The sequence below is a fragment of the Callorhinus ursinus genome, unplaced genomic scaffold (assembly GCF_003265705.2).
Source record: "Callorhinus ursinus isolate GAN/ISIS: 27379988/994484 unplaced genomic scaffold, GSC_fseal_2.0 scaffold22, whole genome shotgun sequence".
In the NCBI taxonomy this organism is placed as follows: domain Eukaryota; kingdom Metazoa; phylum Chordata; class Mammalia; order Carnivora; family Otariidae; genus Callorhinus; species Callorhinus ursinus.
The window spans coordinates 14980171-14994629 of record NW_027397084.1 but is presented as its reverse complement, the minus strand read 5'-3'; the positions used below and the strand labels follow the sequence as shown (position 1 = coordinate 14994629).

The 14459-nt window shown below is 40.6% G+C and overlaps 1 protein-coding gene across 3 annotated transcripts in view; it reads right to left on the bottom strand.

The window, feature by feature from the left end:
- ZNF451 (zinc finger protein 451) overlaps positions 1-5150 on the bottom strand; it is an 89127-nt gene extending 83977 nt beyond the window's left edge. Inside the window, exons 1-3 of one of the 3 annotated variants that reach the window (XM_073905156.1) lie at positions 5015-5118; positions 4827-4943; positions 4178-4261 (exon numbers count right to left, since the gene is read on the bottom strand). In XM_073905156.1, the coding sequence (XP_073761257.1) occupies positions 4178-4261; positions 4827-4847 (105 nt within the window). In that variant the 5' untranslated portion in view covers positions 4848-4943; positions 5015-5118. Of the gene's footprint in view, positions 1-4177; positions 4262-4826 lie in introns of all 3 variants that reach the window. The other 2 variants (XM_025890422.2, XM_025890421.2) reach the window with 2 other exon arrangements.
- Positions 5151-14459: the final 9309 nt, after the last annotated feature.

The following is a 14459-nucleotide window of genomic DNA, read 5'->3' as shown; positions in this document are numbered from 1 at the left end:
CAAATAAATAAATAAAATCTTTAAAAATAAATAAATAAATAAAACAAAACCTTATATATAATACATGTGCTTTTTTCATGTATTTCCATATATAGAAGTTAGGGATATAGTTTACTTCTGTAGTCCTGCCCAGTTCAAAAATTTCAAATGGTTCCCAACTGACTACTTAAGTTCAAATTTAGTCCACAATTCAACATCTACACTATCTGGCCCACCCTTTCCTCTCCTACTTAAAAAATTTCTATCCTCCAGAACTACACATAATCCTCTCTGCTTTTCCCATCTTGATGCTTTCCTTATTTCTTTTCAAAATGCGCTTTTAAATACAAATACTAAATGTTATTTATGCCAAAAAGTCTGCCTTTTTTCAAAACAGCACCATGTACTTTTTATAAAAGAACTACTTTCTACTAGAACTTCTTTTTTTAAAGATTTTGTTTATTTGTGAGAGAGAGAGAGAGAGAGAGAGAGAGCATGCCTGCAAGCAGGGGGAGCAGCAGAGGGAGAAGCAGGCTCCCCCCCAAGCAAGGAGCCTGATGCGGAACTCGATCCCAGGACTCTGGGATCACGACCTGAGCCGAAGGCAGTTGATTAACCGACTGAGCCACCCAGGCATCCCTCTACTAGAACTATTTACACAGTTCTCATCACCTATCTTATCTCCCACATTAAAATATGGACACTTATAGGTAGGATATATTTCCAATTAATCTTTGTAGTTCTAGAGTACTTCCTTCATGATTTTGCATATCATGAGCTCCAACATTATTTTTATTTACTGATCTAATTACAGGCCCAAGATACCCAGCCAAAAGATACCTTGATATTTTTGCCCATGACTCCTTTCTACTGTAGTTAAAGTACTAGGCTTTCACCTACGTGCTTCTGAAGTTATTTATGAAATTATACCTTGGTTTTCTTCACTATTTCTACGTGCTCAATGATTTCACATAATACTGATAACCTTGGCTGAAACCTAAATCTCATGAGCTATTACTGAGATTACAATACGTTGTCTCAGCAGTTTTTATATCTTATAGCTAAAGTAGCACTGTGAAAATGTCATCAGCTCTTAGCTAAAATAAGTTTTCTGGGAGTAAAATTAACTAAAATATCTGCAGTTTCAAAGACAGAAAGATGGCTGAATAAGGGATCAGAGAGGTATTCTCACTGTTGGAAAGCTTGCATTCAACAACACTTCACTTTAACAAAAAACCTACATTAGTACCCATTTTCACTAACTGAAGGAAATCTGAAGAGGATTTTAGCTTATACAAAAAAAATTTTTTTTAAAAAGCCAAACTACTGTACAGTGTTTGTCTTGTTGCAAGCCATTATAGAAGCAGCATGCACCCCAAGTAGCGAGAGTAGCACGGCCAAGCGAGCTCCTTCCCTGGGAACTAAACTCAACATCTCATTGCCACAGCTTTGAATTATCTGCAAGCGCCTGTACCATATCTTGATTTATTTCATGCATCCGTTAGCAAGATGTGTCCTAAGGTATCAAAAAAGCCTAAAAGGGGTTATTTTTTTGGTCTGGAAATGCTAAAAAACTTTCCACATAAATTAATGGTAATTGCTTCTTCACTTTATGCCATCTTAGTTTATGGAAGTTTTCATAGGTTTCAAAGATTTCTACTTTCCAATAGTGGGGTGTGGGGCACGGGGTGGGTGGAGACATACCTATACTACTTAACAGAAAATGAGAGCAAAATCTTGGAAGTTTTTGTTATGGTAACATTCTCATTTGAGATCACAAAGTTACTGACTTTGCAAAATCAAACAGAACACTTACAAATAGTGCAGTTCTCTGTATGTACATTTCAAAAAAAAAATGCAAGTGAAAGAACTCATTTTTGCACCTCCACAGCCTTATTATTCCGTCCCTTCAGCATGCTGTTTGGTTCCAGACACTATATATTTTGCAAACCACATAAAGACTGCTGTGCCACCATGTGGATTAAAGATGGGAAAATTAGATTAATGAGAGTGAACTAAGAAATTCAAACCAGAGTAAATCAAGAAGCAACACCAAAATGCCCTTTTTGTATCTGAAGAAATCTTAAGCAGAGAACAGTTTGTTACCTTTATTGCATAAGCATTACCTGAAGGAGTCAAGTATAAGATTAGTTTACAGAAAGAAGCAGAAGGCTCTGTCTCTGAATTTATTTTGAAATAGAATTAAGGTTTTATTAATTATCATTTAAATGTTATCACTAAAAATGTAGAAGAAACGTTTTTAATAGGTTTCTTCTACTATTGTAATTGTACTTATTACATAAAAATTCTTCACTTGCACTATCAGAACTTTGAATCTTTATTTGCCAACCCCTAGGGATAAACAGATGTTGGATCAAGATGAATACACAATGCATTGATTGTATATTTTTTATTCTCCAGGCAAAGATATACAGATTCTCTACGTTTAAAATTTAAAAGACTATTTAAAACTTAAGAATATTTTAAACTTCAGCTTAATACCTTATTAAGCTTGTTAATCCCAAGTTATAATTTTTCACTCCGCAAGTACCAAAAAAAGATTTCAAATCTTTTTATTAATTCCATCTGTGATTCTCAAAGCAAGGCCCACAGTTTATAAAGTATCTCATTCCTTTATTTGCACAAAATATCAAGATAAATATTCTCCAAATATACCAATATTCAGAAACCTGAAATATTTGTCCTAAGGAACATGGAATCCCATTACCAACATATTTTAGTCCACTGTGAAGAAGGGGCAGGATACAATTCGATTCACCCCATCCCGGAAATCCTTCTAAGTTAAAGTGAGGACAGAGAACACCTGAAGCTAATATAACAGTGTATGTTAACTATACTGGAATTGAAATAAAAGGACAAAGCACAATATGCACTGGCAATGGTGAAGAAAGCTGCCTCCCTCCCACAAAATCTTGTAAAGACTCCTAAATAAACCCATTAAACCACAATACAACAACAGACCACCACAATGGCCCTAATGTTGGGGTATGTAAAGGATATCATTTAATAACCAGTTTAACAAAGTGCCCCAAATCAATGAACACAAATACACATCCGACAATCTATTAAAGAAAAATTATACACCTTGAACAGCAAACTTCAACTAATCACTGGTTTGGAGCAGTTTTTAGCTAGCTAAGATACCACTTTATTATTTTTTTTTAAAGATTTATTTATTTATTTGACAGAGAGAGAGTGACAGCAAGAGAGGGAACACAAGCAAGGGGAGTGTGAGAGGGGAAGCAAGCAGGGAGCCCGATGTGGGGCTCGATCCCAGGACCCTGGGACCAAGACTTGAGCTGAAGGCAGACGCTTTAACAACTGAGCCACCCAGGCTCCCCTAAGATACCGCTTTAAACAGAGACTTTGCACAACTTTACAGTTTTGGGTGAAAACCATCCCAAAATAAATCATAACCTCCTCCCCCCTAAACCAAGGCTTTACATAACATGGTTCACAGATTCGTATGTCCTTTCATTTGTTCCAAAGTGAAGAGTCCTGGGTCCCACCTTCAGATTCTGATTCAGGAGGTATGGAGTGAGGCCCAGGAATCTGCACATTTACACTTCCTAATGCTTAGAGACCACTGTCCCAAAGGGAAGGAAGTCTGAAAACCATGTGTGTTCCTGGTGATGCAGGGATCTTCATTATTACAAGAACATCAACTCTTGTACTATGCTGTAACATGATGATCTCAGAGGTTGGTGAAGTCTTCAAGCTACTTGCCTTCATGTTATGAAGCTACAGAACACTCAGATTTTGAGTTCCTGCAACCCTTCTCATTTTCTACCTCCTTCCTCATCTTCAGCCGACCCTTCCCTCTAACCTGCAGGTCATCTCTGAAAGGACGCTCTTGCCCTGCTTCCACACGCACTCTAAGAGACCAGAACTTCGCCTAGATGAAGTATAAAATGGCGCTCACGAAGGCACGAGAAGCGTGATTCAATGCGCACCATGTCCTTTCGGGCACAGTCTTTGTGGTGGCCACTGCAGGTGCTCAGAGACCCCCTTCGGGAAATGTCCTAATCCTACGCCATGCTCCCCAGGGTCTAGTACCTGCGAGACATTCATACCTCGCTGCTGAATGATGAACGGACAGGTGAGGTATCATCACATAATGGCTTACCACGCATAGGTTTGGGATTCTGGGAAAAACCCGAATATCGTTGCTACTTACACTGACAAACTGAATGTCATCTTCGTTTTCATCCGTTGTTGCCTCAGATGCCTCAGGCCCGGCTGCAGGGACAGACTCTATTATCTATAAAGATAAGGCAGAACATGCTTATCTATATACAGCCACGTACTTGGAGGAAGAGATTTGTCCCAAAAGCAACGAAAAAGGAAGAGCTCTGTAACACAGCAAGCTCTTGAGGAAACCGAACTGGGCACAACTGCATGCAAATCCGACCAAGAACAGGACTCGATGGAGTCGGGTTATGCCTCTGCAGACGCGCAGCCACAGGGAGCGGACGCCGAAAACGACTTACCAGCCCCCGCGAATTCCCCAATCTCCTCCAGGAGGAGGGATGCACGCACACCGCCGAAGAGCGAGCCTGTCTCAAAATGTCGCTCTCACGGCCAGAGCAGCCGCAACAGCGACCTCCGGGGCCGACGCAGGGGGCCGGGGGCGGTCGGGCGGCCATTGTTACTGCTGGTTCCTCGCTCAGACCCGCACCAGGCCGGAACGCTGGGCTCGGCCCGAGACGCGGAGGCTATCGCCCCGCCGCTGCGGCTCCGCCGCGCACCAGGCCTCACACCCAACAAAACACAAAGCCCTTGCCCGCTCGGCTGAGAATGCCGCGACCCAACGCTCGACCACTCACCTCCGACGCCGGGTCTCCCATTTCTCCGACGGCCTAACTGACAGCACCACCGCTCCTGCGGCCCCCGCCGCCGCCGCCGTCGCTGCTGTCCCCGCTGCCGCCGCCTCCGCCGCCGCCACGACTTCCCTTCCCGCCCAGCACCGCTTCGCGCCGCCGTGACCCGCCCCTGCGTGAGAGCCGACGCCGCCGACGCCACCGACGCCGCGGGCGGAAAGAGGTGTGAAACCGCTTCAAAAGGAGAAGCCGGCTCTGGCTCGCTATCCCCCGGAGCCTCTTTCTCACAGTCCCGGCCTGCCTTCCCGGGGCCGCGCAGGACGCTGGGAGTTGTAGTTCTGGTCGTTCCTGAGACTGTCCGGCTTCGGTGGAAAAGAGAGGAAAAGGACTCCAAGGTGTGGCGCATGCGTTTTGCCACGCTGACGTCAGCTGCAGCTTTGCAGAGCCGTGGGCCGGCTAGGGTCTGTTTTACAGTGAAGGGCCGTAACGAGGTTGTGGTGGGGGGTTTGGAATTGGATATTGTGTGGGGGTGGAAGCCAAGCTCACCGGCATCAGTTTTGGCCGTAAATACGGATGATGGGGGCTAAATTCTCATCTTCCTTTTCCTTTCCTTTTTTTTTTTCTTTTTTTTGCAGTGGGCCTGGAATGTGGAGGCTTAGTTGAATTTTGTGATAAGGAAAGAAATCCAAGGTGTCCTTATGTTACTCACCTAGCTTCATTCTCTGAGCCATAGCATATATTAATACACCTGAGAAGGAAAATTGAGGACCAGAGCTCCACTCACCAGGTTGCCCTGAAGAAACCTGGCGAAGCAACAGAGTCTGGGGCCTAAAATGACAGGGGGCCAAGGCCTAGCTAACTATAATACTAAGCCCTAGACCAGTGATAATAACGTGCTGTTCAAGGATATTCTCAGATACTACCTTACTAAAATAGCTTACCGTTTTTTAGTGTTCACAGTCAAAAAGCCCTCTATAAAATAGTTCACTCATGTTCACCTGTGTGGTTTTTCTCACGTTATTATCTTACAAAAAAATCCGGCTTATTTTTCACACCGATAATTTTGAAAAGGACCTTTTAAGCCGGAAAATTCTTTTACATCTTAGATGCCTGTTTTTCCCTGTCTGTATGTAAATCTACCATCTGAGTATTTATGTCTATAGTAATTATCCTTAATATTTGGTATTTCCTGTATTTCCAGCAAGTGCTTTATGATTTCATTTGCTTTTCTACCTAAGTTTGAGAATTCCAGAAGCAAACTGAGAACGAGAGACCAGTTACAGGTAGGAATTAATGGGTAAAACTCTTGGAAAACAAGCTTTATGTGGCTAGAGCCACCAAATGCTCACACTCTTCAATTCAGTTGTCATTGCAAGGCTTTATCCTGAGGACACTTTAATCTGTAGGAAAATCTTTACGCAAAATATTATTTATCATAGACTTGTCTGTAATAGAAAAATTGGAAAACATTTAAATGTCTAGTGATTGGGAAATGAAATGGTTAAGCTTTGGCATGTACTCTATACTATAGAGTGTTTTTATCTCCACTGAAAATGTTTAGCTAAAATTTCTAAGTTCTGACTTTTCAAAAATGCAAGATATATAATATGACCAGAACCATGTCAAACCACCAAGCCATGCCTGAAATAGGAAAACTACCTACACATTAACAGTAATTTTTTTCTGGGTAGGGGGACTATGTGTTCATAAGAAAATCCTGTGAAACCCACTAATAGAATATTAGAGACATGCCTACAGTTACCACAAAGCCAGGTTTATTTAGCTTGGTGTAGCAAAGAAGAAGAAACCATAGACAAAGCTTAGGAGCCCCTCAGTCTGAGGAAATTAAGAAGAGATTGGGATGGGTGATATTAAGGCCAGTGTGTATAGTAGGAAACTGGTTAGATTTGGAAGAAGTAGAGTTGTTTGCTGATTGGTTCAGGGTTCAAAATGGAGACTTTTTAACTATGGGGAAATGTTTTTTTGTGTGACTGAGGAAAATTTTTTTTAGGGCCATGGATCCATTATTTTGCTTTATGAGTTAAGATTGTGAAGAGAGTCCATCACTGGCTTTGATATCTCCTCAAATTTAGTTCTTAGACTGTGTTCTAAGCAACATCATAAAAGATTTCTAGATCGACATCAGTGACATTATGTTGATATTATTCTTTCAACTCACCATGTAACAGAGAAGTATAGGCTTCGACTTTAGTTTTGTTTTCATCAGTTTTCTATTGACTTGCTTTTTGTGTTGAATGATTATAGAACCATCTGTCTGAACATTGGCTGCATAACAGCATTTAAGATTCTGGAGACCAGGTTCTTGACTAAGAGAATGCCACCAAGAGGCAAATTAAATGCATCAGAAAGGCTCAAACCCTCAATGAGAATTATTATCCAGTATTTTCATAAATCTGAAAAAAAGGGAAAGTAGCATGAACCTGTAATTTACTTAAGGGGTATTCAGCTTGGGCAAAATAATTCATATACACACAGCACCAAATCTTAGTATGCTTTAGTAAAAGCACAAATACATCCCATGCAATTCTGTTATTAAAAACCATATTTGGTTTGGATTAAATGCTCTGGTTTTAAGACCTGGCAACTGGAATAGCCTCTTCAACAATTTCTAATAAAGAAATGGACTTATAGGCATTTATTCCAAAACAGAATATTCTTCAGGGAAGAAGATGGATCTTAGGATAACATGGAACCAGTTGACATAATCATTTTCTGGGAGTTATGGGAGCAGAACAAAAAGCATTCGGCTCTGAAAGAGTATAAATGACTAGCCCATAGATCTATAGGTACATTTTCTTTGTTCCTCTCAGGTCTGGAATTCTGTACAAGTGTTGCACATAAGGAAAAGAAGCCTGTTGGAGGGGACAAATGAGGGTGGTTCATTTCTATGGTTAAACCAGAAGTATGTGCCACTTTTCTTATTAGAGCAAGCTGTAATAATTACTTCTTTAGAATATGGACATTTTCCCCCTCAAGCAATGATATATTTGCCTGTATGAGTAAAATGGGGAGAGTAGTTTTTGGTGCCTTTTGAGTAATTTGCAAAACTTACTACCCCCTTTCTAGAAATACTTGGAGGATCATCATTAACTGTATTTGCACTGTAGTAACATTATTTCTCCATGTAAAGCCACTGAACAAAACTTTTGAGGTTCAGCTTGTCGGGTGTCATAAGAGGTTGTTTTTTTAAAAGGTTATTTATTTAGGGGCACCTGGGTGGCTCAGTTGTTAAGCATCTGCCTTCAGCTCAGGTCATGATCCCAGGGTCCTGGGATGGAACCCCATGTTGGGCTCCCTGCTCAGTGAGGAGTCTGCTTCTCCCTCTCCTCCTTCTCCCTCCCCTCCTCCTGCCTCTCCTCCTTACTCATGCTCTCTGTCTCTATCAAATAAATATATAAAATTTTTAAAAAAATAGATTATTTATTTGAGAGAGAGAGCAGTGCAAAGGAGAGAGAAAACAAGGGGAGGAGGGGCAGAGGGAGAGGGAGAAGCAGGCTCTCCTCTCAGTGGGGAGCCTGATGCGGGGGGCTGGATCCCAGGACCCTGGGATCATGATCTGAGGCCAAAGGCAGACACTTAAACAGACAGACACTTAACTGACTGAGCCACTCAGGCATCCCAAGTTTTGAAAACACCATAGACAACCAAAAGTATTAAAACTGCTTTATATTCATTAAAGGAATTGGTCTTCTTGCAATAGTATATGTGTAGATGTAACTGTAACAGTCTTGCTGGCCAACCATAAGTATTAAGATCTCTCTAACTTCCTCTGTGATAATGTACATGTTAGAATAATTGTCAAACTCCATTTATTGAAGAGCAGTTGTGAAGGAATTTAAATCATTTTTAATATGTCTCTTCACACAAGCTAAGAGAGAATGAAAAATCCTAAGCAGAAGCAAAACATCTCTGTATGATTTCACACTTAAAGAAAAATTGCACAAAAAACATTTGTTTTATCATATTCTCTATACTAACAGAGAGACATAAGGATACACATATATTTTTCTAAATCATCAGAGAGTAGGTTGCATTTATCATGCCTCCTTACACCTTAATGTTTTCAGTGTGTATTTCCTAAGAATCAGGATTTTCTTTTACATAACCATAGTACTTGTTTTAGTCTGCTTGGGCTGCTTATAACAATTTACTATAGAATAGGTGGCTTAAACAACAAACATTTATTACTCACAGTCAGGAGGCTGGGAAGTCCAATATCAAGATGCTAGCAGACTGGGGTGCCTGGGTGGCTCAGATGGTTAAGTGTCTGCGTTCGGCTCAGGTCATGATCTCAAGGTCTTGGGATCGAGCCCTGCATCAGGCTCCCTACTCAGCGGGAAGCCTGCTTCTCTCTCTCCCTCTACTACTCCTCCCTGCTTGTACCCTGTCACTCTCTCTGTCGAATAAACAAATAAAATCTTTAAAAAAAAAAAAATGCTAGCAGACTTGGTTCTCAGTGAGGGTACTCTTCCTGGTTTGCAGTCTTCTTAGATCTTCGCATGATGGCGAGCAGAAAGAAAAGCAAGCCTTCTTGTGTCTTTCTTAGAAGGACGCAAATCCCATCATGAGGGCTCCACCCTCATGACCTATTACCTCCCAAAGGTCCCATTTCCACAAATACCATCCCATTGGGAATCAGGGTTTCAACATATGAATTTTGGGGGACACAAAAACATGCAGTCCAAAGAATAGTATTATTAAAATTTTTCCCCTGATCTACAGTCCTTATCACCTTTTATCAGTTGTCTAGTCCAGGATCACATAATGCATTGAGTTGTCATAGCTCTAATTTTCTTTAATTTGGAGTTTTTCAGCCTTTATCTTGCATGATAATGTTTTTGAAGTACAACTACCAATTATTTTATAAAATGTTCTTCAATTTTGGTTTGTCAGAGGTTTCCTCACAGTTAGATTCAAGTTTTACGTTACCAGACAAAACACTTGTAAGCGATGTTGAAGTGTTTTAGATTATTGCATCTAGAAGCACATGGTGGTTAACTGCCCCTCATTAAGGATTTTAATTTTAAGGGCGCCTGGGTGGCTCAGTTGGTTTAGCAACTGCCTTCGGCTCAGGTCATGATCCTGGAGTCCCTGGATTGAGTCCCGCATCGGGCTCCCTGCTCAGCAGGGAGTCTGCTTCTCCCTCTGACCCTACCCCCTCTCATGTGCTCTCTCTCTCTCATTCTCTCTGTCTCAAATAAATAAATAAAATCTTTAAACAAAAAGGATTTTAATTTTAATCATCTGCTCTAGGTGTTATCCAGTATCACCACTATGTAGTTTCCCCCCTTACAACTAATAAGTAATCTGTGGGGGTATACTTTCAGACCATGCAGACATTACGCTCTTCATGAAACTTACTCCTTTATAGAGAGTATAATTTGATGATACCAATTTTTACTATGATGGTTACAAAATGGTAATATTCCAACTCTACTGTGTCTCAACTTTTTTCAGTTGGCATTTTTCTATAAGGAAGAGTCTTGCCTCCTCTCTTTTTTAAAATTTTTAATTACGAACTCATTCACTTCCTTTTTAAAAATTCCATTCATTACATGATTTCTTGATGTTTGTACAGAGAATACAGATACTCAGAATCATGTCAAGAGCCTTCCTTGCATGTTACCTGGTTATCACTTTGTAGATATTAGGGGTTAGAATATCAGAGATAATTGATTAACTGCTTTCTTTGTGGGTCTACTTTTACTACCAAGAGACCTATAGCACTTGTCTTAGATGTAGTTTAGCCATGCTATATATTTATGTTGTGATTAGTTTCTTTTTTTTTTTTTTAAGGTTTTATTTATTTATTCAACAGAGAAAGAGAGCACAGGCAGGGGGAGCGGCAGGCAGAGGGAGAAGAAGAAGCAGGCCCCCTGCTGAGCAGGGAGCCTGCCATGGGGCTGGATTCCAGGACCCTGGGATCATGACCCAAGCTGAAGGCACACGCTTAAGTGACTGAGCCACCCAGGTGCCCCCAGTTTATTTTCTTTTTTTATTTTTTTAAAGATTTTATTTATTCATTTTATATAGAGAGACAGTGAGAGAAGGAACACAAACAGGGGGAGTGGGAGAGGGAGAAGCAGGCTTCCCACTGAGCAGGGAGCCCTATGTGGGGCTCCATCCCAGGACCCTGGGATCACTACCCGAACCAAAGGCAGACACTCAACAACTGAGCCACCCAGGTGCCCCAGTTTATTTTCTTTTGAGATAAGTTTACATTCACATACACTTTTTAAAAAATAATTCATAGTATTTCTGGCATGACAGTGTAAGGAGATATGATGACCTGTTCCCAAGTGAAACTGGTGAGGATTGTATCTAAAAAACCATTTAAAGCCTATGGAAGCAGTCCTAAGGATAAATAGCAAATGAAGAAACATCTATTAAAGAAAATCTATGAAAATTCTGTTAACAAAGGGAAGAGTCTGTAGTATTCCAACTAAGATCACTCCCTACCACTCCCCTCCCACCTCAGTGAGACAGAGACTCCATTCCAGACTGGTGCAGCCAGGAACAAAGGGTTTTCCTTCTACTCCCTAACCCCTAGCTCTCAGTTAGAGAGAGCTCTTTTCCTGGAAGGGAGCAGGATATCTGCATTTGTCATCTTGTCCCCAGCTACCTGTTGCTGAGGTTCAATCTCAGGTGAGTGCAGCTGAGAGGTAGCAATTCACCTTCTCCATGCAACTGACACTAATGGATCAGAAGTTCTACCTTGAGGGCGCCTGGGTGGCTCAGTCGTTAAGCGTCTGCCTTCGGCTCAGGTCATGATCCCAGGGTCCTGGGATCGAGTCCCACATCGGGCTCCCTGCTCCGCGGGAAGCCTGCTTCTCCCTCTCCCACTCCCCCTGCTTGTGTTCCTGCTCTCGCTATCTCTCTCTGTCAAATAAATAAAATCTTTAAAAAAAAAAAAAAGAAGTTCTACCTTGAACACAGCACACTGAGAAGACTGAGCCCCTTACCACCCTTGACTCACCTGGTAAAACAATGATCTATTCCAGGAGAGGGAAGACCAGAGAACCTCAGGCTGATGCCTCCACTCCTCCACCAACTGTTCAGCTCCTGGAATGGAATGACACTAAAAGAAAAGCTTGCCATTGCCCAGAGCCCTAGTTTAGAAATTTTGCCTTGGAGGAAAAGCAGGCTGTGAAACAGAAAGCTCCCAATCTACTCAAACAGAAGCTGACTTCATTTGCAAAAGGTGGTGAAGTTCAACCCTGTAGATACTTGCAAGAACGGTGCAAATTTTGGTGAAAGGCAATTGGGAGGACATTCAAAATACAGGATAAACTGGAGGCTGCCTAGTTTTCATGAGAACCATGGACTAAGATATCTAAGAGAACAAAATAAATATCAAACAGTGATCTCAGAAACTGTTCCTTCAAAGGAGAGAGAATTTGATTGGATTACTTTGTAGAGCAATTTATCTTCCAGGGCATTGTTGAAAATAGTAGAATGACCAGTGGGAAGTAATGCATTTTATCTGTTGGGTATGATCAGGGAAGGAGTGAGAGAGCCCAAGCAAAACCAATGTCATCCCATGGTGACTGTGGGACGTTGCACATTCCTTGAGAAGCAACATAGAGGCTTTACCTGGGTGGGGGACCTAGACTTCACTGAAATAATCCAGCCAGTCACCAAATAAATGAGCAAATAATAAGTCCTGAAGGGAGGGGGACACCAGTACACAGAGCTGCTACAATGTATTATCTAAAATGTCCAGTTTCCTACAAAATAAAGGCAAGCAAAGAAGTATAATCCATACAGCATTAAAAAAAAAAGAGCAGGCAACAGAAATTTCCTATGAAAACAGATCTGTAAGACTTCAAATTAGCCATTATGCACATTCACAAAACTACAGGAAAACATGATTAAGCAAAAGAAGATATGACATTGTCATATCTAATACAGAATACCAATAATGAGATAGAAATTATAAGAAAAAACCCAGTGGAAATTCTGGAGTTGGAAAGTGTAATAACTAAAATTTTAAAAACTCACTAGATAAATTAGACTTCATCAAAATTAAAAACCTTTGTGCTTCAAAGGACACCATCAAGAAAGTAAAAAGACAACCCAATGAATGGGAGAAAATATTTGTAAATCATTTATGTGCTAAGAGATGTGTATCCAGAATATAAAGATATACAATGACCAGTAAGCACATGAAAATATTCTCAATATCACTAGTCATCAGTAAAGTACAAATCAAAACCATGATGAGATACTACTTCACTAGGATGGCTAAGATCAAAAGTCAGATAATAACAAGAGCTGGCAAGGATGTGGAAAAATAGTAACACTCATACACTGCTAGTGGGAATGTAAAAATTTGCAGTTACTTTGGAAAGTAGTATGGCAGTTTCTTAAATGATTAAACATAAACGTTACCATATAGGCCAGCAATTCTACTACTAGATTTATATCCAGGGGAAGTGAAAACATATGTCCATGCAAAAACTTGTCCAAGAATGTTTATAGAAGCACTATTCATAACAGCCAAGAGGTGGAAACAACCCAAATACTCACAGTTGATAAATGGTAAATAAAATGTAGTATATTCATACACAGTGAAATATTATTCATCCATAAAAAGAATGAAGTACTGATACATACTACATCATGGATGAACCTTCAAAACATTATGCTAAGTGAAAGACCATCACAAAATACCACGTATTATATGATTCTATTCATATTAAGTGTCCATAACAGGGAAGTCTACAGAGAAATAAATTAGTGGTTGTTTAGGGCTGGGGAAGGGGATATATGGATAAGATTTTACAGTCAAATTGTAGTGATAGTTGTACCTATCTGTGAATATATTAAAAAACATTATATACTTTAGTTTGTTGTTTTGTATGTAAATTTTATCTCAGTAAAGCTGTTTAAAACAAAACAAAAAGAATATAGAGAGATACTATGTATCCTTTTTCCAGTTTCCCCTGAAGGTAACATTATTCATTACTCAAAACTGTAGGACGGGGCATCTGGCTGGCTTAGTTGGTGGAATGTGCAACTCTTGGTCTTAGGGTTGTGAGTCGGAGACCCACATTGTGTGTAGAGATTACTTAAAAATAAAAGCTTTAAAAGACAAACAAAAAGGGGCGCCTGGTTGGCTCAGTCAGTTAAGCGGCTGCCTTCAGCTCAGGTCATGATCCCAGGGTCCCGGCATCGGGCTCCCTGCTCAGCAGGAAACCTGCTTCTCCCTCTCCCACTCCCCCTGCTTGTGTTCCTGCTCTCACTATCTCTCTCTCTGTCAAATAAATAAAATCTTTAAAAAAAAGGGGAAACAAAAAAACTGTAGTACAGTATCACAACCAGGATATTGACAGTGATATAGCCAAGATACAAAATATGTCTATTACCACAAGGATTCCTCTTGTTGCCCCCTTCTAGCCAGACCCTTTTTCCTCCCTACTCTAACTCCTCCTTAACCCCTGGCAACCACTAATCTGTTCTCCACTTCTATAATTTTATCATTTCAAGAATGCTATATAAATGGAATCACATAGTTTATAACTTGGAATTGGCTTTTTTTTTTTTCCACTCAGAATAATTTTCTGGAGATTCGTCCAGGTTCTTTCATGTTCCTTTTTTATTGCTGAGTAGTATTCC